Consider the following 12,556-nt stretch of genomic DNA (forward strand, 5'->3'; position numbering starts at 1 on the left):
AAGTTACGAGCTGACCTGATGCGGTTTGCTACATGGTGTTCTAGAGCAAACCATCATCAGTTAAATCTTTCAGATGTCTTAGTTTTGCTTTCTTGGTGGCTTTTTTATGCCTAGGTCAATATTCAAAGAGATACTGGAAAGTTAAATACTTAAGGATTTATCAGGGTGCCTGGATCATGTGCTCTTAATTTTAGAAGCTCTGAGCTTTCTCATGTCATGTGTGGGACATGAATTTACACGTAGTGCCTGTGGAAATGAAGCCACTTTTATTTAGATATGCAGAGATTTAATTGCAGAATGTCAGGCAGCTGTATTTAAAAAAAGAAAAACACCACAACAACCCAGACCTCACATTCAGTCAGTTTACTTTGATTTCCATAAAAGAATTTTGCTAAAACTGAATGCAGCTGGCATTAATACACTGGCCTTTTCTGTATGATGAGCACTTGTGGAATTTTCTGCCCTTTGTAGGTGACTCAAATTTAATAATTTATTCTTTATATTTTCAGTTTCAAGTTTTGAAAATGTATATTTTAAGCAGCTTCTTTCTCAAACATTTGTGGATTACTGTCTGAGTCCGACAGCTTCCAGGTCTACTTGACGGTGTAGCTGCTTATTTTAATGATAACTGTTTGCTGGCCTTAGTGTGTTCTTTGCACAGCATCCATCTCAAGCAGATCAGATGGTGTAGAATATGTTCTCTCCAAAGACAGAAATCCATGCTTGAGCAAGGCACAGAGAAAGACGAACAGGTATGGGGAAGAACAATAGATAATTTATATGAATTCTGTGCTTTGTAAATTTGCATTCTGTTTATCATTATGCACGTGGAAACGTACCTATATATGTTCATAAATAATCTTGATTCATTCTTTTAGCCCACCAAACCACCTGAGGCATGTATTTATAATTCCCTGTGTACTAGCAGACTCATTTACTAGGAGACTTGACAGATACACAAATGATATGTGGACTAATGCGTGGTCACCTGTTAGCAGAATATGAAAGCTGCCTGTGGGATCTTTGCTGCCTCATGTATACAGTAATTTCAGAGAATCATTTAGATTGGAAAAGACCCTTAAGATTGAGTCCCACTGTTAACCTAGCACTACCAACTCCACCATTAAACCGCATCCCTAAGCACCACATCTACATGTCTTTTAAGTACCTTCAGGGATGGTGCCTTAATCACTTCCCTGGGCAGCTGATTCCAGTGCTCGATAACGTTTCAGTGAATAAACTTTTCCTAATGTCCAATCTAAACATCGCCTGGCACAACTTGAGGCTATTTCCTCTTGTCCTGTCAGTTGTTACTTGGGAGAACAGACCAACACCCACTTTGCTACAACCTCCTTTCACATAGTTGTAGAGAGCAATAAGGTGTCCCCTGGGCCTCCTTTTCTCCAGATCAAACAGCCCCAGTTCCCTCAGTCATTCCTCCTAAGACTTGGTCTCTACAGCCTTCACCGGCTTTGTTGTTCTTTGGATGCCCTCCAGCAGCTTAGTGTCTTTTGTGTAGCGAGGGACCCAAAACTGAACACAGTATTTGAGGTGCAACTTCACCAGTGTCGATGTCCTGGTTTTAGCAGGGATAGAGTTAACTTTCTGCCTAGCGACTGGTACGGTGCTGTATTTTAGATTTAGTATGGGAATAATCCCATAGTATGGGAATAATATCCATTGATAGCAATGGATAAAAACATCAGTGTGTTAAGTAGCGTTTATACCAAGTCAAGGACTTTTCAGTTTCTTAGGCCCTACTAGTGAGAAGGCTGAAGGGGCATAAGAAGTTGGGAGGACGCAGCCAAGGCAGCTGACCCAAACTGGCCAAAGGGATATTCCATGCCATAGGACATCACGCTCTGTATATAAACTGGGTGGGGGCTGCAGCTTAGGAACTGGCTGGGCATCGGTCGGCAAGCAGTGGAAAGTTGCATTGTGCGTCACTTGTTTTGTAGATTTTAATTCTGTTATGATTATCAGCATTATTAGTATAATCATTATTATTTTCATCCTTTTCTGATTAAATTGTTTTTATCTCAATTCGTGGATTTTCTTCTACTCTACTGATTCTCTCGCCTGTCCTACTGAGAGGGAGTTAGCAAGTGGCTGCGTGGTGCTTAGTTGCTGGCTGTTAAACCACGCAGCTGTGTATGTAGGGATGGTCACTTCCATGGTCCTGCTGGCCACGCTGTGTCTGATACAAGCCAGGATGCTGTTGGCCTTTTTGGCCACCTGGGTACGCTGTTGGCTCATGTTCAGCTGGATGTCAACCACCACCGCTAGGTCCTATGCTGGGCAGCTTTCCAGCCACTCTTCTCTAAGCCTTCAGTTAATTTAAAGTTATTTTGCCCCAGAAATATGTTTGGCTGGTCAAGTTCTTTATGTATGTATGCAAGTTGAGTATTGTAGATGAGATTCATAGTTTCAGCATGATGCGGGTTTTCTGTGTCTGTCAGTTTTTTGTGCATGCTTGAAGTGGCTGTCGGGAAGAGAGGGATTGCCTGAAATACTTGAATGACTGCTGTGCTTACAAAGCTATTGTGCGTGCAGTAGGTTTTCTTTCCTATCCTTGAGGCATTACGAGTGGTTAAAGATACAGTAATATTACCCCTTGCCATCTGTAACAGGAGAAGAGGAAGAATGGTAACAAGTCCTGTGGTGAGTTTATAGAAGTTACCTCTGTATGGTATGAATTAACCATTATATTGAGATTGATATGACAAAGGTGGAGGAGATAGGTGAACTCCCTTTTACAAATTTCTTGAAGGTCTGCGTTGAGAATATCAGGGTTCTTAGCAGTCAGCACATGTATGTTGTTTTGCATAACATGATTTTAGCTTGCTTCTGTGCTCCTTTCAGGTGTGGAACGTATGAAATGCCAGATTTCTCATTTAACTTATCTTTTGAACTCTCCAAGGGAGCGGGAGAGGGAGAGGCATAGGCACCGTGACAGCAGAAGATCACCATCACCCGACAGATCCTACAAAAAAGATTACAAGAGAGCAGGAAGGTAAGGAAAGTCACCTTCAGCCTCTTGTGTGTTTGAGGCTCTGTGCATCCACGTGAGTTTTGTGTACAGAGATCTGCATATATGCCTGGTCTGAAACACAGAGAAAATGTGTCTTAAATTTATAACCATCTGTTTATACATGCAAACATCAGCTATCTCAAGACCTTGTAGAGTTAGAAATAGGATTAATCTCTGGAGAGAGGGCTTCACTGTTGTGTTCTAAAGACTTCCTCCTACATCTGCTTCCAGTCCGTAAAGTGCCAAGATTATTTAAAGTCATTCTATGTTTAGGTCATCTTTTAGGAGGCTTTTTTATATTGATGCCCCTTTCCTTCTGAATCTTGGATAGTTGAAATCAATGCAACATTATTGGCTTTGTAGGCAGATGAGATCAAAAAAAAAAAAAAAAGAAAAAGTAGTTTTCCTGCGTTAAGCTTTTGAAGGCATTGCTCTTGAAATACATAGGGAATATCACAGGTTGTGGTGTTCAAAGGTGTGCCAGAGTTAGAGCAACACAAGCAGTTTGGCTTCTGTATAATCCTTTTAATGAACCCCTAATTATTTTCTCATGCAAATAGTTTTTATGATCTATGTATTAAAACTTTTTCATATTGTAACTTGTAGTTGTGAGTGACATGACTTTTGGGTTTTAGTGATGTTTCCAACTTTGGCACATCTAAAACTAAAATCGCCTAGAATACAAGCAGGAATTTTATCCTAAAATAGCATATATTTTTTTATTCTTGAATAAAGTTTAAAATAAAAACGCACTTTCAATCTTAAGTAATTTTTTTCTAGTAGGTCACACTTACACAGTGATTTACTCTTTATGGTGCAAGTTAAAAGCAGGAAGAGGCAATTGATTTTTGCTGTAACGTATGGTAGAATGATGTCCTGATCTGAAGAAAACTATTTGTTTTTCATTATAAAACTGCCATTGTTAAAATAATAGAGAATTGCTTTTGTTTGCTTTCTCCCTCTAAGCCGGTCTCCAAGCAGGGAGAGAAAGAGACCTCGATGGGAGGAGGACAGAGAAAGGTGGTCTGAGAACCAGGGCTCCAGCAAAGAGAAAAATTATACTGTTATCAAAGACAAAGAATCAGAGGAGAATGCATCTGAAAAAAATGAAGAGGAAGATGAGGAATTACTTAAGCCAGTCTGGGTTCGCTGTACCCATTCTGAAAGCTATTATTCAAATGACCCTATGGATCAAGTGGTATGTTTGTGAGAGAACTCTGTATTACTGTACTGTTGCATTACTAAATCGCTGTACAGTGTCCTTTATTTGATTACTTGATTAATGTGAACTCTTCAGCAGGATCATGTTCTGTGTCATTTAATCCTTCTCCCAACATCGCCGTCTTTTCACTCTTTAAGTGCATTATTTGTTGGTGGTATTCTGTTATTTTCACCAGTTTATTCTGACTCTTTGCATTCAGATTAGTGGTGCATGGAAGAGGGGTACTTTTTTTTTTTTTTTTGTCACCAGGAGGGAAGGGTGGGTTTTCTTCCATTATAGCTCTATTAAAGCAAAGATGCCTCAAGCACCGTATGTTCCCACAACCTTGGAGAAATTTTGTACAGAAGCAGGATGTCAGGTTTCTTTGTGCTTGACAATAGCACTTGCTGGTGGAGTAGTGATAGAAGACCTGGAAGGTTTCTGGCTGTTTTTGTGGGGGTTTTGTGGTCGTGGTTAGTTGTGGGATTTTTTTGGAGAATGACAGAATGAGCTGGGTTTTGTGTTTGCATGTGATAAAATTCTTTTTAATTGCAAAATACCTTCACAGGTTTCCTTTTTCATCTAAACCTGTTAAAAATCAATGCTTAGCCATAGTTCTGCTTCATTAGGCTAAAGGTTTGGGGATAGTGCACCAGCAAATGAAGTAATTTCTCTGCTGGTGCACCTGGTGGAGCAATGTAATGGTATCCCAAAGCCTTAACAAGTATTTCCATGCTATACAGATCTGTTTTTCCTTCCTCTTGCTTTTCATTGTGAAACACTGGTACATGTTGTGTTCATGTCCTATTTCAACACTGTCTTCTGTTGTTGTTCTGTTTTTTAATTAACAGGGGGACTCTACTGTGGTAGGAACAAGCAAGCTCCGAGATCTGTATGAAAAGTTTGACGAGGAGTTAGGAAAGCGACAGGCAAAGGCCAAAGCAGCCAGGCCACCGTGGGAGCCACCAAAGACCAAGCTGGATGAAGATTTAGGTAGGCAGAAATGATGACAAAGCTCTGAATTGGAATAATCTGTAATTAACCTGGTTTTGGCAGCTGTGTGTATTTAATAATGTTGGTAGGTTAATCTGTGTTTTTTACATCCTTCCTTTGTATTGCATATCCATGGGAGTTCAGCTGTTGCTTTTGACTGAAGTAGAGCTAGATTCTTTACTCAGAATGTCTAAGGGAAAATGGAGAGTATGCAGCACTGCCTTATGCTAAAGTCTTTTCCATGGCTTGAAAACACCCTAGGCATGATCAGATGGCCAAAGCATGGCACACAGTAGGCTTTGAGGAGCTCCTTGGCCTATATTTCTAAAAACGAAGCAAGAGTAGTAGTGATAAACTCACATGGCTTTTTATGGCACCGAGTTCATCTTTCTTCTGGACTGTATTTCAGCTGTGCGACTCTGCTTACTATGATCTTATGCAGAAGCATCAGTTTTCAAAACATAGTTTATCTGCATTGTCATGCACCATACATGTATCTTCTTGCAGTGAAGGAAGTCTGCTAGCTGTATCGGTTATTGGGGAAATACTGGTTGAATTAACGACATACTTTTTGATAGCAGTTTGTCTACTTAAAGTCAGTGAAAGGAATGTTTCTTATTTTGCGTTGTGAGAATTTAGCGTTCATTTCATACTCAAGCGTTTCAGAGTATGTTTTTCAGTCAGCTGCATTAGTTCTTGAAATTTTTAGGCATATCACATTAATTTAGATACCCTATTGGGCTTGCTTTTTAACTGGCATTTCATGTTTGCCTGTTGAACTGCTTCAGACTCATGTCTGAGCTTAGTAGCTTTTTAAAAATCACCTATCAAAAATTCTGAAGTTGAAATACAGGTATATGATGACAGATCAGTTACATGCTGGTAGTATAACAAGATACAATAAAGATGAAAGAAAAAACAGATTAAAATGTGAATTCACTTTTGTAATGGAAACACTTCATGGTTTTTTGAACAGCAGATTTGCACATATTTAAATTCACTCAAGAACCACTAGTGAAGTCAACTGTAGGGTTTTTCAGGAGGTATTTTTTCATGTGGGTGAAGCAAGGACAAAACTACATTCAACATACCTGTGTAAAGCTTTACTTCCTCAGATCTCTGCAGAAAGAGTTCTTTTGCTGCTCCAGGCTAAAATATGATAGGGCCTAGAGCAACTTCTCTGTTTCTTTTGTTGCTTGTTCTGGAGGACCTGAAGGCTCTGTGTCTGCATCGGTCCCGTGGGCTGATACGGTGCATGTGCCAGCTTCTCCTACAGCCGTGCTCATGTAGTGTCTTAATAGTTTGTCTTATTTTGTACTTAAGTTAATGCTGTCTCTGTTCTGCCTTGTTAGCAGTAATCGTGTATTGTAGTGAGATAGTAATGCATTCCAAGAGCACTTCTAGATCATGAAAGGTTGGTTTGCATGAAGTCTGAAAGGTCATCGCAGAACTTTTGGAACTCCAGCTTATTTTCACAGGTCCCAGACATTTTGCACCTGCAATTAGACTTACACAATTGGTTAAAGTTTATCAGAACTTTTAAAACTGGGGTGTTTGAATATTTGTAGGAATATGTATATGCACATTTAGACAAAACTTTACTTCAGCTGGACATATATGACCTATGTAAACCGTATGTCCCAAGTATGTATTTTAGTAGCACCTAATGCTGAGTTTTGGACTGTATAAAAATACATCTTCATCAAAAAAATAAAGAAAGGAGAAGTTTTGCTAGTAATACTCATTTTATCTCTCCTCCTCTTTTAACTAAGGAGAATCACCAATAAAACCACATATTTTAAACCATAGTTTCACAGGTTCAAAGCACTGGCAGTGTAGTAATATGTTTTCTCTTAAGTAAAAATTTAGAAATGGAAGAAATGTTGCATCTGCCCTTCCAAGAGCAATAAACCTTACTTGCATCGTGGTGTATGTTTTGGCTATGAAGACATTTATTTAAATTTTAGCTGAGGGGGTCAGTGAAAATGAATGATATTACATGCATAAGATAGGGAGTCACTTGTAAAGTACCACAGGAGGTTAGAGATATGTGAGATCAGGCTCTGTGGTTTTTGTGTGTGTTTGGGTTTTTTTTTTAATGAAGTCCAGACACTTACTAACATTTCTTTGACAACACCACAAAGGAGACATTTTAATAAGTCTAAGACCATGTTCAGTTCTTTTTTTTTTTCCTTTAGCATTGCTCTCCCCTCTGATATATCAGAAAAACTGTTTCATGTAATACAAAGAAAACTGATTTTTTTAAAAAAAGTAAGGAGTGAAACTCAAAGAACAAGTCTTCTAAAAAAAACATAGGACTGGATTAATTCAGCTAGTAGTGCCTGTTTTCTTCTTGTCTGTGGTTTCTAATATGTGCTAATGTATTTATTAGAAATTGATTTTTAAAAATGAGTCAAACAGTACATGTTCTATAATTTTATAGATATGTGCAGACAGGAAATCTTTGATGCCAAATAACTCAAATTGTTCTACAACTGATTAGCGGTGCTCCTGGACAGCCAAACAGCAATCTCTCTTGCATGCTGACGGATGCAGTTGTTATAGGCATTTAATATCCATAGCATTTCCTGTCATTTTTAATTAAAAATACAGTTTCTGTCCCTCTTTTTGTTATTGTGAATGTCATGCACAACTTCAGTAACTTTCAGTATGCCACAGTTAACTATGTCATGTTAGAGAATGGATTGCTATTGGAGAAGAGAGTGTATGGAAGTGTTTTTCAGCTGAATTTATTTTTCCTGTGTGAATCAGAGAGCTCCAGTGACTCAGACTGTGACTCTGAAGATGACAGCAGCTGCTCTAGCAGTTCAGATTCAGATGTTTTTGACGTCATTGCAGAAATCAAGCGTAAAAAAGCACACCCTGATCGTCTCCATGAAGAACTCTGGTACAATGATCCAGGACAGGTAGGTACAGTGAGAGGAAAAAATACTGAGTGTCTGAAAGTCACTCTCCCCTGTAGACCAAAAATTCTGCATTGTTGTCAAACACACCGAGTGACATCTATTTCAACATGGATTTTTTTACCCCCCTTTTCCCTTTCCTTTCTCATCTTAACTTTTGATTTCAAGAGTGTGGTTCCAGCTCATGAACCCTGGGGATTATTCAGCTGGAATTTTGTCTGACAGCATTAATAAAACCTGATTCGCTGACAGTGTACTAATGCTGTCATCTTAGCCCTGAGATAAAGGTACACAGATCAGTTCTGGGATGGAGGAAAGGTAACATGTTTACCTCCTTTACAAATTTTTCACCTAAATGGTCTCAGCTCATAATGATAAATAATTTTTTAAATATGCAGTTAATGCTCCTAATTTCTTGTCTAATGGTTCTTTTGTAATTGCATGGAGATTATAGTTCCCATTAAACATAATTACTAAGCTCGTGAAGTGTTGTTTTGAATGTATACATTGCACAGAAGACTAGTTTTTGTTTGCAAATTTGCCATCTTCATTTTCTTACTTAAATGTTTTACAGTCTAGTCTAACTCATTATCACATGGCACCTCAGTAAATTTATTTTTCTGGGACTTTGTGTGATACATGAGTTCAGCATGCAACAAATCATAATGCGAAGAGATACTGCAAAGCTTACTGCCACTTTGGTAATTCAAAGGTCTGTTGAATATTCTACTACAAACTCATATTTATGCTTCTAGTTTAAAAAAGAATAAAATAATTTGACTGAGCATAGCCAGCTGCTTTTATTTGTATGGAAAACAAAATTAGCAAGCTGTTTAGATATTTAATGGAAAAAATTGTGTAGCTCTTGGGCACACTTCAAAGTAATGTTCTAGGCCAGCATATTAGCTAAATAAAAAGAAGTACAGTAACTGTAGGATGAATAGATTCAGGAATGTGTGGCTTATGAGTTTCCTGCTGAAAAACTTCCTTTCCCAAAAGACTTTCTTGAGTCTGACTCTTTGTCTTTCTTCAAGGGGCTGAAATCAGATCGTGGTGAGCTTGTCAGTGTTGAGTAGATTTTAATTTGAAAACATGTCAAGTTTCCCAAGGTATTTATCTGGTATGCCAAAATGCATTCTATCACTACATAAAACAGGAATGATTGCTGTGCACACTGGTATGTACATGTACACTGTCTGACATGGAACTAGATTTTTAGGATGGATCTTCCCAACCTTTGAATCTGCGCAGTGTGTTTCTTTCTTTGGATAATCTCCAGCAGTGCTGGCAGTTGCCAGAGAATAAAACCTGATGCCACCACAGTGGCCTTCTCTTTACAGGTGTTATCTGCTTGTGTTGCCTGTCAGTCAGAGAAAGTTAGAAGGCATTGCCTGTGTAAAATTGTGATCTTTCAGCATCATTTTGACTGTTCTTCTGCATTTTTTTCCATGAGTGGTGTCATTAGGGAAAAGATACATATCTGTCTGACTTGTTTCTCAAGTCCTGGGCTTTACAGGTACTTCACATCTCTCTCAGTTTCGATCTGTGCATTTAATGTAACAGAGGCAGTGTTAGTGCTGAACAGTTCTAAGAATGAACGATGAGATTTTAAAAAATAAGTGATTATTATTTTAGTAGCCTTAGTAGGCCTTTATTTTGGGGAGACAGATGGGCAATTTATATTGATGCATTTTTAAGCTCTGTTCTGTTTTGTGGCTGTATAAGCTGGCAAGGAACTATGCTTTTACCTGTAAGCATGATTCAGTTTCATTGAGCCTGTACTTTCCACAAGGGTCTCGAAGTGTGGAACAAAAATGTGTGGGGAAAAAGCTGTCTTGTCATTCTGTTGAAGATTGCACGGCTAATTTCCAAAAGGGGAAGTCCGCTACTTAGGTTCATTTGCACATATGCATTGTGCCAGTCTGAAGAAATTAAACTGAGATGAATACTCAGAGAATTAACATCAGAACAAAAAAAAAAATTGGGTCCCTCTCCCAGCTGTCTAAAGACTACATTAACAACAGTTTGGTGGCTCTTCCTGAGGTATCTTCACATTATATATTTTGTGTGATGGTGCTATTTAGTCCTATCATGGCTGCTGTTTACATGTTTAGGCTGCTTATAATAGCATGGAAAGTTTTGTTGGTTTTTGTATTGCATTGCAAGGTGATTGGGATTTTTAAGTCTTAAAAAAATGTTTCAGTTCTTAGATTCAAACTTTGAAAAGCTCCATTAAAGCCTGGGGTTGGGAACCTAATTTGTGTCTCTGGTTTGACTCTGAGTAGTTTTTGGTTAGATTTCTGCAATGGGCATGATGTTAAGATCAGAAAGCTTTAGGCTATTGCAGTAATTGATAGTCTGCATTGAACTTGGTCATAAAAATGAAAAGACTAGCTTTATACCAGATGCACTGTCTCTTTTTGGTATAGCTGCTTGATGCACCCATACACAATATCCACTGAAGTGGATATTTTTTCTCCTTTCCTCTTTTCTTACTGATATTTTCACAGGATGGATTTGAAGTGTTCCCACTGGTTCTTTAAAGTGCCAAGTAAAACCTTTAAATGGTCTGCTTTGCATACTTCAGGTTATAGCCTTGCCATGTGACAGGGGGGTTAGTCAGGGACAGGATTTCAGTTGGTGAACTTAGTGGAACTGATTAAACATGGAGATTTTGGCACGTCAATATTTGCATGTGTGTGTTAGGAGCCTGAATTTCATTTTGGGCAGACAGTGTGCTGTTTGTATGTATAAGAAATGGAAAAGATACATGTCATCGTAGAGTGGTAGAATTCTGCTGGAAGTGTTTCTGCATCTTGTGCTTCTGAAACAGTGATGAGGTTCTAATGCTATTGTGCAGTTTTCTTGCATTAGTCTTTACTGTTCTCAGTTTTGTTGGCTTAAGAACATCCACTTAATCTAAGCATGACAGGCTTTTAGAAGCATCAGCACTCCAGGCCTTAAAACCAACATACTTTTCCAAAACCATTTTTCAGTAAAAACAGAATCCTATTTTGTTTTTGACAGATGAATGATGGACCTTTGTGCAAGTGCAGTGCTAAAGCCCGACGAACAGGAATAAGACATGGCATTTATCCTGGTGAAGAGGTAAGTAATTCTAAGAATTATGAATACAGACTTGCTGCTGTAAACTCATTACTTTTTTTTGGCGTTGATTTGAATTTTTTTCACATAATTTACAGGCTGAGTAACAACTCCTGTGCAACTTTAAATAACTTAGTTGTACATGTACAAAGCATGCTTTGTGATCAGTATTGTTTCTGGAAATAAACACAGTGCTTGGATGACCTCAAACTTTTTTATTCTAAAAAGGCTTTGTTTTTGTAAAAAGAATTGGAGAATATTAATATGTAGGTTTTACAATTGACCTTTGTAACTTTTCTTGAATTTTTTTTAATTTGCCTTTTTACATATATTTACTGAAAAAATATTTTATTTCTCTGTAGTTAAGGATTTACAAATATTTCTGTTAATTACTCCAGAAAAATGGCTTTGGTCTGAAGCTTACTATAAATGGCTCCAGTTCAGGATCAGTTCTGCCCCACATCGTCCCTAGTGTTAATCTTTCAGAGAAGGAGGGAGAAAATTTAGGAGGAGAAAACTAATACATAAAACTTGCTGCATAAAGGCATCTGTTCCCTGGAGCAAGGCCAGCTGGGAATCTGAGGTTTCAGAGCATCTCCTAGGATACACTAGTTTTTACTGGTCCTGTAGACAAAACTGTGTAGCTTTAAACTAATTGGTTTGTAACTGGCTCATCACAGCAGTGAGAAGCTTAATTTGGGGTAGAACAGCCAGAGTAATGTCCCTGCTTACAGGATGGGTTTTGCAAAGTGCACAGAGCTATGTAGTGGTGTAGCTATCTTGCCATCGCAATCAGGCCAGCTTTTCTAACCCTGTTTAGAGTAGTAGCCCACTTGCTGCAGTGATTTCGCCACCCCGCACCCCACCCCATGCAGACATGTGTATTCCAAAAAGGCTGGTGGCAGCCTCTGAACTGCAGCAAATTGGATGTAGGGTATATGAGAAACAGGTTTTATCTGACTGTTGGGGATTTTTAGGTCTTTAAACTGGACTGCTTCAGAACAAGAAGGAAGAAAATACGAGTCCCAGGTGTTTGGTGGTCCATCCGAGTGCATGGAGGCCTGGCTGCCTTTGGACCTCACCTACACACGTGGCAACTTGGCAGACAGAACAGGGTCACCAGAGCTGCCTCTGTGGTGATAGACTAATGCTTTCTTTTCAGGCCCCAGATCTGCTCCAAGCAGATGAGCTGATACCTGTCTATCTTGATAACATACTTTGAGACCTTCTCACGTGAGGTACAGGTTCCTTTTAGTAAGCTTTTAAAATCAGTTTCCTGAAAAAAAATTATATGAAAGATAA

At 38.7% G+C, this 12,556-nt stretch overlaps 1 protein-coding gene across 2 annotated transcripts in view; it reads left to right on the plus strand.

Moving 5' to 3' along the window:
• Positions 1–12,556, plus strand: part of DROSHA (drosha ribonuclease III) — a 74,841-nt gene that overhangs the window by 4,335 nt on the left and 57,950 nt on the right. Inside the window, exons 3-7 of one of the 2 annotated variants that reach the window (XM_040586860.1) lie at positions 2,921–3,013; positions 3,998–4,229; positions 5,084–5,225; positions 7,998–8,152; positions 11,177–11,257. In XM_040586860.1, the coding sequence (XP_040442794.1) occupies positions 2,921–3,013; positions 3,998–4,229; positions 5,084–5,225; positions 7,998–8,152; positions 11,177–11,257 (703 nt within the window). Of the gene's footprint in view, positions 1–2,862; positions 3,014–3,997; positions 4,230–5,083; positions 5,226–7,997; positions 8,153–11,176; positions 11,258–12,556 lie in introns of both variants that reach the window. The other variant, XM_040586861.1, reaches the window with a different exon arrangement.

This window comes from Falco naumanni, chromosome 3, assembly GCF_017639655.2.
Source record: "Falco naumanni isolate bFalNau1 chromosome 3, bFalNau1.pat, whole genome shotgun sequence".
NCBI lineage: Eukaryota > Metazoa > Chordata > Aves > Falconiformes > Falconidae > Falco > Falco naumanni.